Raw genomic sequence first — 16,777 nt, 5'->3', positions numbered from 1 at the left:
TAGGCATTCTACTGTGAGGATATCTACCATGCCATTCCAAGGAACAGAAGAATATCTTCAAAATCCTGGAACAGTTTTATGTCCCCATTTTCAAAGAATGTACATTTGTCTCAAAGCATGCAAGGATAGTTTTATGCACTGCAGGTCTATTATTGGACTGGATGGTTGTTTTTTGAAGGGTTACTATGGGGGACAATTGCTAGCTGCAATAGGGAGGAACCCAAATGACCAGATGCTTCCAATAGCATTTGCTGTGGTTGAAGGTGAAACAAAAGAATCATGGAAATTGTTTTTGGAACTTCTCATCAACGACCTAGGTGGGACAAGTTTATGCAAGACATACACCTTTATAAGTGATCAACAAAAGGTAAACTTCAGTTTAAATTTTATGGTCGTTATCTCTTAAATAATTCATTCTTATATGTTTCTAATTTCCACTTTTTTGCAGGGTCTTTTGCCAGCAATGGATGAATTGTTGGAAGGAGTTGATCAGAGGTTCTGTGTTAGACACCTCTATAACAATTTTAGAAAGAAGTATCCTGGTAAAAAGTTGAAAGAGTTAATGTGGAGGGCAGCCAAGGCCACTTATGATAATGCTTTCAAAGATGCAATGAATGAGATCAAAGATATTAATGAAGCTGCTTATGACTACTTGATGTTGATTCTTGCTAAACATTGGAGTAAGTCACAGTTCACAAGTGGTCCAATGTGTGATACATTGGTTAATAACATGTCTGAAGCATTCAACTCAACTATCATCATTCCAAGATCAAAACCAGTGGTGACCATGTGTGAAGACATTAGAGTGTATTTGATGGAAAAATGGGAGGCAAACAGAAAGAAAATAGCCAGATATGAGGATGATGTGCTTCCTAATATAAAGAAAAAAAAATGGTCAGAGAAGCTGCTAACACAAACAACTGGTTGGTTAGGTATGACTTTCCTTAAATGTTTTTCTCTTAATGTACCATATTATGTTTAATACTATGCTGGGTCATTTCTTATATGAATTTAATTGCCTTATATGATTGTATGTAGGCAAAGTACTGAGTATGATTTTGAGGTTTGGCACATTTCTTCAACTGGATACAAGTACCATGTAAACTTGCTTAGGAATGAATGTGACTGTAGGAAATGGCTTTTGACAGGCTAGCCATGTTGTCATGCCATTTCCTGCATGAGGAAAAGGTCTTTGAATATATATGATTTTGTCCCTGATTGTTACAGAAAGGCAAAGTATGAAGCTTGATACTCATCTGTAATCTACCCTGCTAATGGTCAATGTCTGTGGGAAAGGACTGAATACAATGATTTGCAGCCTCCACCAATTAGAAGGCAAGCTGGTAGACCAAAGAAGAAGAGAAACAATGAGGCAGGTGAGCTATTGAAGACTGATGGACAACTGCGCAGAGGAAGATGGGGTATCAAATGTACCAGATGCAAGCAACCTGGGCATAATAAGGCCACTTGAAAGCTCCCACCACCACCTCCACCACCTCCAACACAAGCCTCAACAGTGCAGTCTAGTCAGCCACAAGTTTCACAAACTACACAATCTGCTATGACTGCATAAGCTGCTCAATCTACACACACTGCTTCAAGGAATACACAAGCTGCTCAAGGTACACAAACTGCTACAAGGACATCAGCTGGTACTCAAAGGACTTCTGGTACTCAAAGGACCACTCATGGTGCACAACCTACTTCAAGGACTACTCAAACTGGTACAAGAACATCAGCTGGTACTCAAAGGACCACCCATGGTGCACAACCTGCTTCAAGGACTACTCAAACTGCTACAAGAACATCAGCTGGTACTCAAAGGACCACTCATGGTGCACAACCTGGAACTGAAGGTGCAAGTAAAAGGAAGAGGAACCAAAAGGAGAAGATATCTTCATCACAACCAGAGGGATCAAAAGGCAAGAAGAAAAAGACTTCTGCTAGAGTTGAGGGTTCAGTCTCAACTCAACATTAGGAACTTTTATTAATGACTATTTTTTGATGCAATGCCTCTTTGGTAGGATAATACTTATGCTTAATGTGGTAATTTTGTTGTAATGCCCAGTTGCTGGTACATTTTAACTGTTCTGCTTAATTTTATGTAATGCCCAATTGCAATCTGCTATCTACCTAATCTGTTGAATTTGATGTATTGCCTAAGTGCAAGGTACAATATACCTCTAATGGTTGTTTTGATGTATTGCCTAAGTGCATACATGTTATGTAAAGGCCAAGTGCAGTATCACTTTTTGGATGTAATGACCTGTATTATGTTTAATACAATGAATCAAATTCAGCTATGTTGTCTACTTATTTATACTTCTGACATTATTATACTTCTGCAACACTCTTCTACTTCTGCAAAATACTTTTCTACTTCTGCAAAATTCATTCATTCATTCATACAAAGGTTATATTCATTCATGTTGTGGCAACCTTCATTCAATCATACAAATGAATCTCAGAAACATTCATTCATTCCTTCATAATGCAAATTCATTCATTCATTCATTCATAGTTAACAAAACAAAGGGCCCTAACCATTCATTCATTAATTCAAATTCAAAATACAAATTCATTCATTCATATGAACCATTACAATCATCATTTCATTCATTCAGGAATTACAAAATATAGCGGTTCTAACTATTTCATTCTTTCATTACACAGCTAATCTTGCATAGCAATACAGTCCCAAACACAAGGCACAACCCAAAAGATGATAATCCAAAAATAATGGACTTCTTCAACCATATCCTTGTTATCTCCAATGCATTCTTCAACTTCTGGTTTTTTTTCTCCAACTTTGAATACAACAGATCCCTATCATCAACTTGTCCTTTATCAACTAACCTAAAAAATCCACAACCTTTCTCATAATGATTCCTGTAATTTTTGCATCCCCAAAATTTTTTCCCAAATTTCGGATTTGTGTTGTCAGTAACAGTGCGGATTACTGGAATTTCACCACACCTGCATTCACTCACTACTCTTCTTCTAAGACTTGAACCAACAGACCCAATAGATTGAGACATTTCATTTGACATTTCTCAGATTCGTTTCCAGAAATTTTCGAAATTTGGGGCAAATGGATTTTTTCCAGATTTTTGAAATTTGAGGGAAATGATAGGGATGAAGATGAAGGAAGATGAAGAAGAACGAAATTTGGAGGAAGGAGATTCGATTTGGAGGGGATTCGATTTGGAGAGATAGGAAGAAGAATGAACCCTAATTTTTTGTCTTTCTCTCTCTATCTCTTTCTATTTTTTGAAAACTAGATTTTTCTCTCTCTAAACCCTAACATTTTGCCTTTATACCTGTGTCCACGTGGCCAAAAACTAACGGAAATGAATTTAGTTAACGTTTGGGATTTTTTTGACTGACCGAGACATAATTGAAAGACCAAAACGTGCGTTTTATTAGATATGGGACCAAAATGAAAACTGGAAATTAATTGAGGGACCAAATGAGCTATTAAGCCAAAAATAAATGTCCAGGATGATAAAAAGAAACATGGTTTTAAAGTAAGGAAGTTTGGTTATGTTCGTTTGCAAGAAAATGCCTAAGAAAGATGTCAGCTTTCCTACCCCTCTTCTATTTTGTTTACTTTTGATTTCATTGAGGACAATGTTTAACCCAAGTATGGGGGAAGTCAATAAAGTGTCTTGTTTTAGTTTAAGTGTCGTAGTGTTTCGAACTCCCTTGAATTTTAATTTTTTGTTTTGTTTTGTTGCAAAAGGCATGCAAGCAACTTGTTTATATTGTGGAAATGTGACATGATCAAAAGGATTCTCACCTCTATGATATGAAATGAAGAAAGGACTTTTCTCGGTTGGTTTAGTGTTAAGGTTAGAACCTATTTCCTCATAATATCTCTTACACAGGAGCAAGAAAAAGCTGGACTACACACACACTCACACACACACACACACACTCACTCACTCACTTGAGACTTGTTGTTGAGTTGAATAGGTTCATAAGAAATACTAGAACTTGTGATTAGTGTACGTTGAAAACAAAGCCTTGGAGGAGACAAAAGTTCTTAATTGTGCTGTCACATGTTAATTTTGTTTATGCTGCTAATGTTTATGCCTTTTGCTTGAGGACAAGCAAAGATTCAAGTATGGGGGAGCTGGATAAGTCAATAATTTAGTGTTTTTTAGTGTCTATTTTATTAAGATTTTATGTGTTTTTAATTACTTTCTAGAACTATTTTACTTCATTTTGTTGTTATTTAATTTCAGGAACAAAAGAAAGGGTTTTGGAGCATGATTAAAGAATGGAAGGATCTAGAGCATGATTTGGGGCTGATTGTAGCCAAAAATATGAAGATCCTGTGCAAAAATATCAGGCACAACCGTGCCTGACAACATCCAAACTGTGCCTCCAAGTTATTCAAGCGTGCCAAACTCTAGAGAGACTGGCACGGTCCGTGCCTGCAGGCGCATGACCGTGCTCGATGGCAGCTCCCATTTTTGCTATTTTGTTCAAAGACTGGCACGACCCATGCCAAGCTGAGCACGACCGTGCAAAGGTTTCAGACTGCTATTTTGTTACTTTTCAGACCTAAAAGCCCATGGGTTGCTTGCTATGTAATTTTTATTCCTTTTCTTAGGGCTTAAGTTAGCTTTAGGCTATAAATAGAGCAGCGACCAGACATATCTCTTCATCTTTTGTTGTTGGGAATTTTATGTGACAACTCTTTCCATTAATAAAAGTTCTTACTTTTCTTTCTTTTTATTATTCTTGTTATTTACTTTCATGTTATTCTTCTTAATCTCTGTGTCTACGATGAACATTAGTGAGTAGACTTTTTTGTCTTGGGATTGTTGGATAAGTATAATGACCTAATCCTATTCAAACCAAGCCTAGAACCCTAATTTCATGTAAACCCTATTTTTCTAATCTAATCTCATCGTTCTTAACTCTTATTTCAAATACTAACCGAAGTATCGAAAGAAGAAGGTTAGTATTGGACATGTGAGATTAGACAAGGTTTTATAAACATGAGAATAGTCTAGAAAATTTTGAGACCTTAAAGTTTCGTTCGTAATGGGTTTCAACAACGATCAAGCATGAGAATAGGTGTGGTTGTTGTTAAAACACACTCATTGATTTCGAGAGAAACCTTGATATGCTTCAGAGAAACCGGTCTTTAGAAATAGGTTTAACATAAAATTAGTATATAGGTTTGGATTGTGAAAGATTTGTCATTATGATGAACCAACGATCCCGAGGCTCTTTTTATTATTATTTTCAATCAATCAAAAATCCATACTTTTAAAACCCTAATCTTTCAGCTAATCTTAATTAAAAAGAGAATCAATTTACACAACTCCCTGTTGGAAGGATACTTTTTTACTACTTCGGTAAAAATGCGCACTTGCGAAAATAACACAGCAATAGCAAGAATGAGGACAAGGGATTTTGCATACAGAGATGAGGCAAGTTGAAGATGAGCAAACCCTAATTCTAGGTTTCTAAGAAAAAAATCGTTCTTTCCCTAAAAAACAAAAATCCGTCCTTTTATACCAGCCACTTAGGATTTGCCACTTGGACTCAATACTAACGGAAGTTTTAATGTTTTGACATAAGAGATTTATTTGGCTAACAGAGAAAAAAGTGAGGGACTAAAACCTGAGTTTTATTAATTGTGGGACTAAAATGAAAATTTGAAATTATTTAGAGAACCAATTGATCAAATAAACCTAAAGATAAAAATCACACACACACACACACACACACACACATATATATGTTGACGTCAGGTGTCAACGGATTCGATGACACCAAATCCTATCCGTTCTTTTTTTCATCTTAATGGCTCATATTTATTTGCTTTAGTTGCTTACGTGCAGACTCTTTAGGAGATAAATGAAATCACGCCATCTTCTTCCTGAAATTACTCACGCCTGTATTTATTTTTTTTCTTTTAGAAATTGTTTGATCATAACTTTTCTTATTTCGATTTCATTGCCGTTGAAGAATACAATAAAACTTGTAATTACCTTTCTCATTGTTTTCATCTTAAAATATTGATATGATCCAATTTGTAATATGATAGGTATATGTACGCTTGTTTTTATTGATTTGTCTAGGAAAAGGGAACAGGTTGTAATTATGTTTCTAACAATTAAAAACTTTACCAAACTTTACCTTATACTCCTTCCGTTTCAAAATGAGTGTCGTTTTAGCCAAAAAAAATTGTTTCAAAATAAGTGTCGCTTTCAGTTTCCAATGCAATAATAACTTTTTCTTTTCAATTGTACCCTCCAATTAATACTCTGCACACTACTTCCAAAGTATAACTTTTAAAACTAACCAATACTAGTTAATAAGGATAATTTGGTAAAATAACCATTCTCTTTCTCTTAATCATTGCATTTCTTAATATGTGTGTAAACACCTAAAACGACACTCATTTTGAAATGGATGGAGTAGTTAACATGATTATCAATTTTCGTTGTTATTATCAATTTTCACTATCGATTGACACCTGATATAAAATTGATTTTATATCAGAAATTCATATGAAGTTGCTTATATTTATTCAATCAAGAATTAATGGCCAATACATTAAACCAATGGAAGCAAACTCATCAACACTCAAGTAGTAAAATCATTTTTTCTTCCAGAACAATGATTAACCAACTAATATTTCCAATTAGTAAAAAAAAAACTAATATTTTCAGTTAATTCTTTTTTTTTTTGAGCAAATTTTCAATTAATTCTAAACTCTAATATCTTGAAGTATTTTATTATTTAGTTATGGAGTATTTTGACTTTGCAGACAAGAGAATAAGAGGATCATGTTAAGATCATGTTTTCAATTTGGGTTTTGTAATCATTAAAAACAATAATAGTATGTGATTGAAAGAAAGGATACACATAAATAAAAACGTGGCACTATAATTAGCATTTGATCAAATAAAGTAAACAGTTAGGATTTGTGTCAACAGATCTTGTCCATATATATATATATATATATATATATATATATATATATATATATATATATATATATATATATATATGTGTGTGTGTGTGTGTGTGTGTTTTTGTTACATTTTTTTAATATATAAATTTATCCTTATCAATTTTAATATAACTTTTAGTATTTTGCTACATAGATATATGGATAATTGATTGGATCACGGAATCTAGGAAGTAGAAATGCGTTTGATATCCACACAAAAACTTATTTCAACCTTAGCCGCCCATTACTTTTTTATTGAACAAAATAACTACTTTTTAATTTTAATTTCCTCTTTCGTTATCCATTAACTGTTTTGCTAAATTGCGTCAACGACAAAAAGTGTAACATGGTTTTGTACTCTTTGAATAGAGAAGAGAATAATTGAAGTATAGTGAAGAATTTGTTGAACTGAGGGGGTGGAGAAGAGGACCTACCTACCCTACCCACTACCCTTCAACATTCATCACCAAACCCTTTTAGTTTCCTTCTCTATACATTATGATTGACTGATTGTGGACCTATCACTGCTTCAACTTCAACTACCAAAGATTTGTTCTATGCACGAATTATTCCCATAGCAATACATGAAATTTCTTTTACACAAAATATATGAATATTCTTCAGATTTGGGTCATTACATTTGGACTACTTGTACCTTTTCATTTAATTTAATTTATCTCCCTTATTTTCTTGCCATTTTTGTTAATCCCATCATCCAGGTGTCAGAAAGCTTTGTGTATCATATTTCGGTACCCCACATTTCTTCACCTTCCTCGGTTCAGTACTTTCATAGGATAGGACCCCCTTTACAAAAAAGTTTAATATTTGAAGGAAATGTTAACCGGTGCCCTCGTGGCACTAGTTAAGGAAGCCAAATTTAGTAATGTTACATTGAAACTTGTGCATTTAATGTCATAAAAGTATAAAAAGTGACATTTTTAATTTAAAATTTTCTCTTTTAACTTCTTTAACCAGTGCCCCGGGGCACCGGTTAACATGACCCTTCATTGAAAAACACATGTTTTTGTTTACATTGTTTTTCTCCTTTTTGTTGTGGGACGCCAATAAAAGATGAATAGAAGTATTTCAAAGGCTTAATCTCTTTTTTCTCTTTTTTTTATACGTACATAGGGTTTAAGATAAAGGTTCATGGCCAAAATTTGCGGAGCCTCAGCCGTACCGGAGCATCGTGAACATCCATTTGTATTCATTGATCATCACTAGGTGTTTACCATGGATTTTGGTAAACTACTGATCTGGTTTTAAGACAAGGGCGAGCGAGATCAGCCAGCAAATCTCAAGACCATTTGTACTTGATTGCTCAAAGTCGTTTGGTGACTATTCTAGCGAACTATGAATATAACCGTCGAAATCTAGAAATAGGGTGAGACCAGTCTAGATTATCTTCAATGGATCGATGCAAAAAAGGTTGGTACACAGATTCATACGTTATGGCTCGTTTATTCGTTTCTCCTTTATGTGTGTGCGGATAGTTTGAGTGTGTAAGCTTTCAGTATGTTTGAATTGTGACCCGTTTTCCATAGAGGAAAATACTACTTATACTAAGTAACTGCCTACGGACACATTTAGGACGTAACCGCTAATAACTGCTACGGGCGTATTTGAATTCCAAACAACGCCTCTTCGACAGAAACCATCATTTAGCTCCACTATTCAATGCCACCCGTTTTTTGACATCTTCTTCGCTCCGTCGAACCATTCTTTCGATCAGCCAATCTTCTGTTCTTCATTTTGACTGTCAAACTTGAGACTTGAGCTTGCTTCATTCTCTTCGAAATCTAGGTCAAACTTCACTGACCGCATTTATTATAGCCTGATGAAAATACAAGCTAACAAATTGCCCCCCAAAAAATGTCTTTTTCGTTGGTATCTTCAGATAGAAGAAGAAAGAGTACATTTTTTGAACTTCATTGAGCGTATCTACCTGGTCGAAACCAACCAATTTATCAGTATTAGAAACTTTTAAAGGCAGTTAAAAACAACCTTTTTAGTAATGGTGTCATTAAACTCCATTTAGTGGGCCACGTTCCAAATCGTGGAATCCAACTTCTGCTCCACTTTCAATAATCGTCCATGACATCCGTTTAGAAATTTGAAGTTGAAAAGGTGCGTGCCTTTCTCTCTCCCATTTCTTAGTTCATCAGAACTCTTCATTTTCCTTTCCTATCATGGGATCTTATTGACTCTTTCTCTGTGATTTTAAAGGCGTTTTAACTTTCCTTTTTCCACTGGAAAGCCTCTTTTCCACATAGATGTGTGGCTTCACCCGATAGGTTAACCTTTGAAATTAACCTTAGTTTCTTCAATCCTTTCGGGGTTATATAAACCACCATTTTTCATTTTACCTTCCTTCTCTCCTTCCATTTATCTCTAGAAAGAAAAGAGACAAGCTCTGTCGTCCTTTACTTTTCGTATTTCTAGAATAATGGAAAGATTGGGTGATGATGAACTTGCTATGATTACACATAGAGTAGCAGAATATGGTAGTCACCAACTTTCAAATTTCGAGCGAACTTCGAGAGCCCATGCAAGAATATGTACGCTCCCGGAGGTACTTAGGGTTTTACCCCCAGAATATGCGGATTGGTTGGGTTTTGATGATCTTACCTCTCGTCAAGTCTCTTTCCTTAACGCAATGATTAAGAATGGTCATCCAGACTCTTGTGTTCTTCGTGGAGTTAGTTTGCTTCACGAAATTGACCCCAATGTGGAAAAAGTCTGACATGTCTTAAACATTGCCTCTGCTCCTATAGCCGAAGTAGTGGATTATTTTTTGATGTTGCTAGATGCCACTGCAGAGGGAACTGAAGGTATCGACAAAGTGATTTCTACCTTTACTAGGTTCTTTCGAGCTCATAAACTTAGCGAACGTCGCCACCGCATGAGCGGGTGGGGAACCTCTTATTGGGCTTGTTTCCTCCCTTTTGGGTGGGATAGGCCAATGCCTAACAGTTTGACTCTGAGAACTCTGTGTCAGTCAAAGGATACCTGTATCTGAGACGGAAGATTACCTGGCTATTACTGGCCTTCTCCTGGACAAGATTACGAGTATTCTCAAACTGACATCTGCATCTTCTGCCGTTTCGACATTGAGCTTGATGACTTTCGGAGCACCTTCCATTTTGGCTAATTCTTTCGTAGCTGTAGTTAGATTTTAGGGCAATGTAATTTTTGTAACATATGTGTCGAATGAATGTTTGAAGACTTCGCACTTAAATTGTAATCATTCGACACTTTTGTAAGTTGCCTGATAGCTGGCTTTAATTTCTTAAGGCCATGCTTTTATTTCTTTTCAAATTAGTCTAAAGTTATTTTGACTTCTTGTAGTAATGGTTTATACTTTCTCAAGTACTTTCCATTTATGCGCATGATTCGATTATCGTCATGCAACTCTTCGATTTCATATGCATTATTCAAAAAGATTCTTAGGATTTTCCATGGTCCTTCCCAACCAGGCCCATTTACCTAAGGTTGTATCTCTTTTATCCATAGGCAGGATAACTTTCCAAACCAAGTCATTTACATCAAAAGTTTTTTATTTGGCCTTTTTGTTATAAAACTTGGTTATTCTATCCTTTTGCCTTATGAGAACATCTAATGCTTTTAACCTTTCTTCATCTAAATCAACTAACTCGTCCAAAACCATATTCCAATAATGGTCAACAGGGATTTCCTATTGTCTTTGAACTTTAGCCGACTGAAGACAAATTTCTGCAGGCAACACAACATGATGTCCAACTGTGAGCCTAAAGGGAGTCGTTTTAGTTTACTCTCTAGGGGAAGTTCTATAAGCCAATAAAGCTTGATCAAGGGTCTTGTGCCAACCTCTTGGATTTTCTTTCAGCTTCTTTTTAATCAAAGTGATGAGGTTTTTATTGGCTGCTTCGACTTGACCATTTGCTTGAGCATAATATGGTGTCGAAGTTAACAATTTGAAACCTGTTTGGTTAGCAAATCGTACCGTTTTTTGGCCTGTAAAAACTGATCCTTGATCAGTGGTGATGGTTTCTGGAATTCCAAACCTATGCAAAATATGGTTTTGAATGAAACTAATGACCACATCTTGAGTAACCTTCCTTAAAGGGATGGCTTCTACCAATTTGGTGAAATAGTCTATTCCAACCAATATGTATTTGTGCCCTTTTGACGAACCAGGTTTAATCTCGCCAATTACGTCCAGAGCCCATCCTCTAAATGGCCAAGGCTTTACAATCGAATGTAACTCACTAGTAGGCACATGTTGGATTCCCGCATGAAGTTGACATTCTTGACAACTTTTCGCAAACACTATGCAATTTTTTAGCATAGTTGGCTAGTACACCCCTTGTCGAAATAAAAGCCATTTCATTTTATGACCTACTTGGTGAGATCCGCATGCACCACTATGAGTATCATAAATTGCTAGGTATGCTTCAGTTTCACTGAGGCATTTGGGTAAAATCCCTTCTGGAGATTTTTTAAACAACTCATTTCCAATAATTACATAGCTTAATGCTCTGTATTTAGTCTTTCTACTAGTATTTACCGCAGGGTTTTGCAGGTATTCGACAATTGGTGTTCGCAATGATTGTCCGATAAGTTGTCAATTGCAAAAATTTCAACATGACTTGAAGAAAAAATTTCACCACCATTTGGTTCTCTTGCCCCCCCAAGTTTTAGTATTGATAATTTATCTGAACCAGATTTCTTTGAGGCAAGTTTTTCTCGTATTTTGATAAGTTCATTCAATTTTATTTCAGTGATTCTGTATCTGAAGCAATTTGTGCTAAGTCATCTGCTTCTTGATTTTCAATCCTAGGCACATGTTGAATGTTTGCCCGATCGAAATTTTTCAATAAAGTAGTAGTGGCAAAGTAAATAATTAAATTTTCTTTAACACATTTGTACTCTTTTGTCAATTGCTTTATGACTAATTCAAAATCAACTTTAATTTCGACATCTTTTTCCCCCAGTTCGAGTAAGTTCTCGAGTCTTGCTATCAAGGCTTCGTATTCAGCCTCATTATTAGAGAAAAGCTTGTCAATTCAAAAGTGAAGCTTGGTTGGAATATTTTCAGGAGAAATGATTAAAATTCCAACTCCAGTGCCATTTTTATGGCTGGAACCATCGAAATAGAGCTTTCAAGGTTGAACATCCACAAAGTTCAATGGTTCTTCAATTACAGAATGATCAACAATGAAATCAGCAATAATTTGACCTTTCAAAGATTTTAAAGGTTGATAGGTCAATGAATATTCTGTAAGTTCCAAAGCCCATTTACCTACTCTGCTATGTAGTATTGGCTTTGACAGCATATTGTTGATTATGTCAAAGTGGGAATAAAGGTAAACATTGATAGGCTTTATATATTGCTTAAGTTTAGTACATGAAAAGTAATAACAAAGGCACAATTTTTCACTTGGATGATACCTTGTTTGAGCATCATTTAGAACCCTACTAAGATAGTAAATGACTCTTTCTACACCATTTTCATCTTCTTGTGCTGGCATACTTCCTATGGTATTATCCGAAGCAGCTATATACAATTTCATTACTTTATAACTAAGGGGCGGTAACAAAATAGGCGGGTTCATCAAATAAGCTTTGATGTCATCGAATGCTTTTTGATGTTCTGGTTCCCATTTGAAAACATCTTTTATCTTCAGCCGCAATAGTGGTGAGAAAACTTCAGTCTTGCCACTTAGATTTGAAATGAATCTTCTAAGAAAGTTGATTTTTCCCAACAAAGATTGAAGCTCTTTCTTTGTCGAAGGAGGTTTTGTCTCCAAAATTGCCTTTGTTTTGTTTTGATTGATTTCAATGCCTTTTTTGTGCACAATAAAACCTAAGAAGTCGCCTGCACGCACACCAAAAGCACATTTCAATGGATTCATTTTCAATCCATATTTTCTCATTCTTTCGAACGATCTTTGAAGGTGATATAAATGATCCTTCTCAGCAGATGATTTAACAACAATGTCATCTATGTAAATTTGCATAAATTGTCCTATAAAATCATGAAACATAGAATTCATTGCTCTTTAATAGCAAGCACCAGCATTTTTTAGGCCAAAAGGCATTATTATCCATTCATAACAACCTAAAGCCCCTGTAAATCTAAAAGCATTCTTAGAAACATCTTCTTCAGCAGTGTATATTTGATTATACCCATAATAGCCATCTAACAAGCTTAAATATTCATGGCCTGCTGTAGAATCAACAAGCATTTTTGCCACTGGCATAGAGTATTCATCTTTTGGGGCAAGAGTCCCATTTTTCTTAACAGCAAGAACAATACTAGCTAGCCAATCTACATACCTTGCAGTGCTGATGAAGCTGCATTTTAGCAATCTCTCGATTTCTTCTTTGATCTTTGACTGGATTTGTGGTGCAAACCTTCTTGGAGTCTGTTTCGCTGGTTTTTTGTTAGGTCAAATTGGTAACTTAAGTTCTGCCACATCTCAACTCAAACCTTGCATTTCATTGTAATCCCAAGCTAAACAGTCTTTGTATTTCTTCAACAATTCAACAATTTGAATTTTGAAATCGTTGTCAATCTTGGTGCTAATATAAGTTGGTCTTTTTATTGAACCATCAATTAAATCAACTTCTTCCAAAGGATCCTGAGCCTTCATTTTCTCAGTTAATCCCATTGGATCTTTCTCGAAACCCAAAGGTTCATTATTATAGATACAATCTAACCTTTGGCTTTCAATTGAACTGAATCGAAAATCATCATCGACATCTTTGATTGATCTTTCTTGTTCGATCTCAGCTTCCAAAGCTGCTTTTTCATTGTTTTCGGCCACATAAGCCGTAATCTTTTCCCAAACATTGGGTTCAGTCGTCATCAACGCTGACATCTTCCTAGCGAGATGGTGAGACTCCAATTTCAGGATGCCCCCAGGCTGGGGTCTTTGGATACATAGAGGCTCTAGTCCTCATCACATCACCTTTAACACATTCTTTCTTCCAAATGAAACCATCTCTTGGATGCAATTTCATTGACCAAAGGAAATTGCCATCGTTCTCATAACCAATCGCAGAAATAGGACATGGCCCAATTCTAGCTAATTGTTTATCGAAGGTCTTCTTTGTGATGTTTGCAACTTCGGCCACAAAGTAACTTTGGTATACTTAAATATTTTCTAGCACACCATTTTCCTTCCAAAGAGAGAGTCTTTAGTGAATTGTTGAAGGAACAGCTCCAACACCATGTATCCACTCTCTGCCAAGTAGAAAATTGTAGTTAGCCTTTGACTCAACTATCAAAACTAAAGTTGGCCTTTTGACAGTTCCTACCACCAGGTCAACTTCAACAGCACAGAGGGAACTTCCAGATTTCCCTTCATAGTTGCAAAGAACTACATTATGTGGCTTCAAATCAGTTTCTGACACGCCAATCTTTTTCAAGAGACAGTGCGACAATAGATTTACTGTTGCACCTCCGTCTACCAGCACTTTGTTTATCCCAACATCGTTAATCTTAGCCTGGATGAACAAAGGTTTAAGATGATGTTGCATGTGATGATCAGGTCTTTCGAACATAGCTTGTTGTCCTTCTACACAACCATTATCCATCACGTAATAACATTTCGGCTGGTGAGCCATCATTTCTATGATGAAATCCTGTCATTTCTTTGATGAAATCATATTCATCCTCCGTAACCTTTGATATAACGTCATATTCAATCGGAAGCATTGATACGACAAAAATTATATTGAGGCTAGCTTTTGAACGAGTGAAATTCGAAGTCAGTTCTTCATCTTTGACTGAAAGGTCTTTCTTCACATCTAAAAGTGGAGGAAAGATTCTCTCAGTAGCAGGCTTTCTAAACGCGTTGAAGAAAGTTGGTTCTTGGCTCTTCCCTCTGTCAACATTTTTCTCAATGTTCGAAACATCCTTCAAGGCATCATTCTTCTTCTGATGCTGGAATCTTCGCCATTGAGTTTTTGTCATAGGATTTTTCCCTTTGTAGTTGACGTTATGGATGAACTTTTTCGAATCAGATGTTTCTTCTTGTTTTTGAACAAACATCTTATTCTGATTGTTATGTCCAGTATTTCTCTTCCCACCAGAAGATACCCACTGCTCAGTTGAAGATTTTCCATTGACTTTCTCGACCCATTTTTTAGGTGGAGACTTGTGATCAGACTTCTTACCTCCAGAAAATATCCATTGATTATTTGGTGATTTGGAGGGAGGGGTGAAGGTTTTTACTGGTCTCGTCTTCTGGTTTGCATTGGGGATGTGTCTTTGAAAGGAATGTTCGCTTTGTTGAAACTGAACTTAGGCCTTTTGTCAGCCATTTTCCTTTTCACTTCGTTTTGGGTCGAAAGCCTTCAAAATTCTTTGCATCTTTCTTGTCAAAAGTGGCGCTACATCTAGGACACAGCATAACCAAAGAACCAGAGATTTTGCATTTGTTAACAAAATCAATGAGATCTTCTTCAGCTTTAGGAAATACCACTTGTATTTTTTCTTCATACTGATCTTCAGTAATCACTGTATCAGCACATCGATGGCCTTCAGTAACCATTTCGATATTAACCTTTGGACCATCAGTAGCCGCTATAGGATCGATCTCAGATATTTTCACCATGTTCAAGCCTGCAACTTCTAGGTACATGGAATCTGATTTCACCAAAGGATCAATATCAACTTGCATAGGCTGCTTTGGTTTGTCTCCAAACTTTAGTATGCCTTCGTTTAGTGCTTTTTTCACTAAGTCCCTGAAAACCACACGACGAGATGTGTCTTCACCAAAATTACCATGGAATTTACAATATCCTCTTTTTTATCTTTCCTCAAGAGGACGTAATTTCAAACCATTAGGCACTATCATTATGCCTTCTTTGACTAGTAGATCAAAAATCTCATCACATTTGGTGACATCAAATGTGTAAGTTTTAGACACAAACTTGTCATTTTTTGGTTCCTCAGGATTCTTCCTATTGGAAGGTTTTAACAATTTACATACGAATGGGGGTCCTGGTTGCAGTCCAGCGATATTAATTTCGCTTTCCTCGACAAGACTCCAACCGACGTCGAAATCTTGGTTATTGCCATTAGTATCGACATAAGCAACCTTCTCTCTTTTAACACCATACTTGCTAGCCCTTGCCTTTTCAGCTTTAACTCTTTCGACTTGTCGGACTCTATCTGCTAGTTGTGCCATATCTCTTAGATATTGAGTATCTAATTTCTTTCGAATAGAATAGTCTAGACCGCTAGCAGCTATTTCAACTAATTCATGTTCAGGCACGTGGGTAAAACATCTAGCTTTAAGAAGCCTGAATCTATTCAAGCAATCGTCAATAGACTCCGTCGTTTTACGTCGAACACTTGTCAATTCTTTGAGATTAATCTTAGATTGCCCCATGTAGAATTGTTCATGGAAAGCCTTTTCTAATTGACTCCAAGTAAAGATGGACCTTGGAGGCAACGTTGTATACCAAGTAAAGGCATTTTTTTTTCATGGAACTTGGCAAAAATTTCATTCTCAAGTTCTCATTGTTTGCTATGTCACCCGCATCTGTCAAGTAACGAGCGATATGTTCAACAGTGGATTCATTAGTCTCTCCACCAAACTTGGTAAACTTAGGGATTTTCCAACCCCTGGGTAATTCCTCCATTGTCACTTACTCAGGTAAAGGTGACACGAAATTAGGTCTATGCAAACCCATGTTGAAACCATTTTGAGTCAAAAGGGTTTCGACTACGTTGGCAATATTGTTTTGACCCTCCAAATTAATTTGTTGGGCTTGCCTAACTATTTGATCAGGATCTTGGTTCCT

At 36.1% G+C, this 16,777-nt stretch overlaps 1 protein-coding gene across 1 annotated transcript; it reads right to left on the bottom strand.

Moving 5' to 3' along the window:
- Nucleotides 1–14,161: 14,161 nt before the first annotated feature.
- Nucleotides 14,162–14,527, bottom strand: LOC146937479 (uncharacterized). Its single transcript, XM_085749438.1, has one exon. The coding sequence runs from the start codon at nt 14,525–14,527 to the stop codon at nt 14,162–14,164; it is 366 nt and encodes a 121-aa protein (XP_085605564.1).
- Between the last annotated feature and the right edge of the window lie 2,250 nt (nt 14,528–16,777).

Source organism: Medicago sativa, chromosome 3 (assembly GCF_051527215.1).
Source record: "Medicago sativa cultivar Bolivia chromosome 3, Bolivia_mono, whole genome shotgun sequence".
NCBI lineage: Eukaryota > Viridiplantae > Streptophyta > Magnoliopsida > Fabales > Fabaceae > Medicago > Medicago sativa.
The sequence above is the reverse complement of the archived record's forward strand: the minus strand, read 5'-3'. Positions and strand labels throughout refer to the sequence as shown.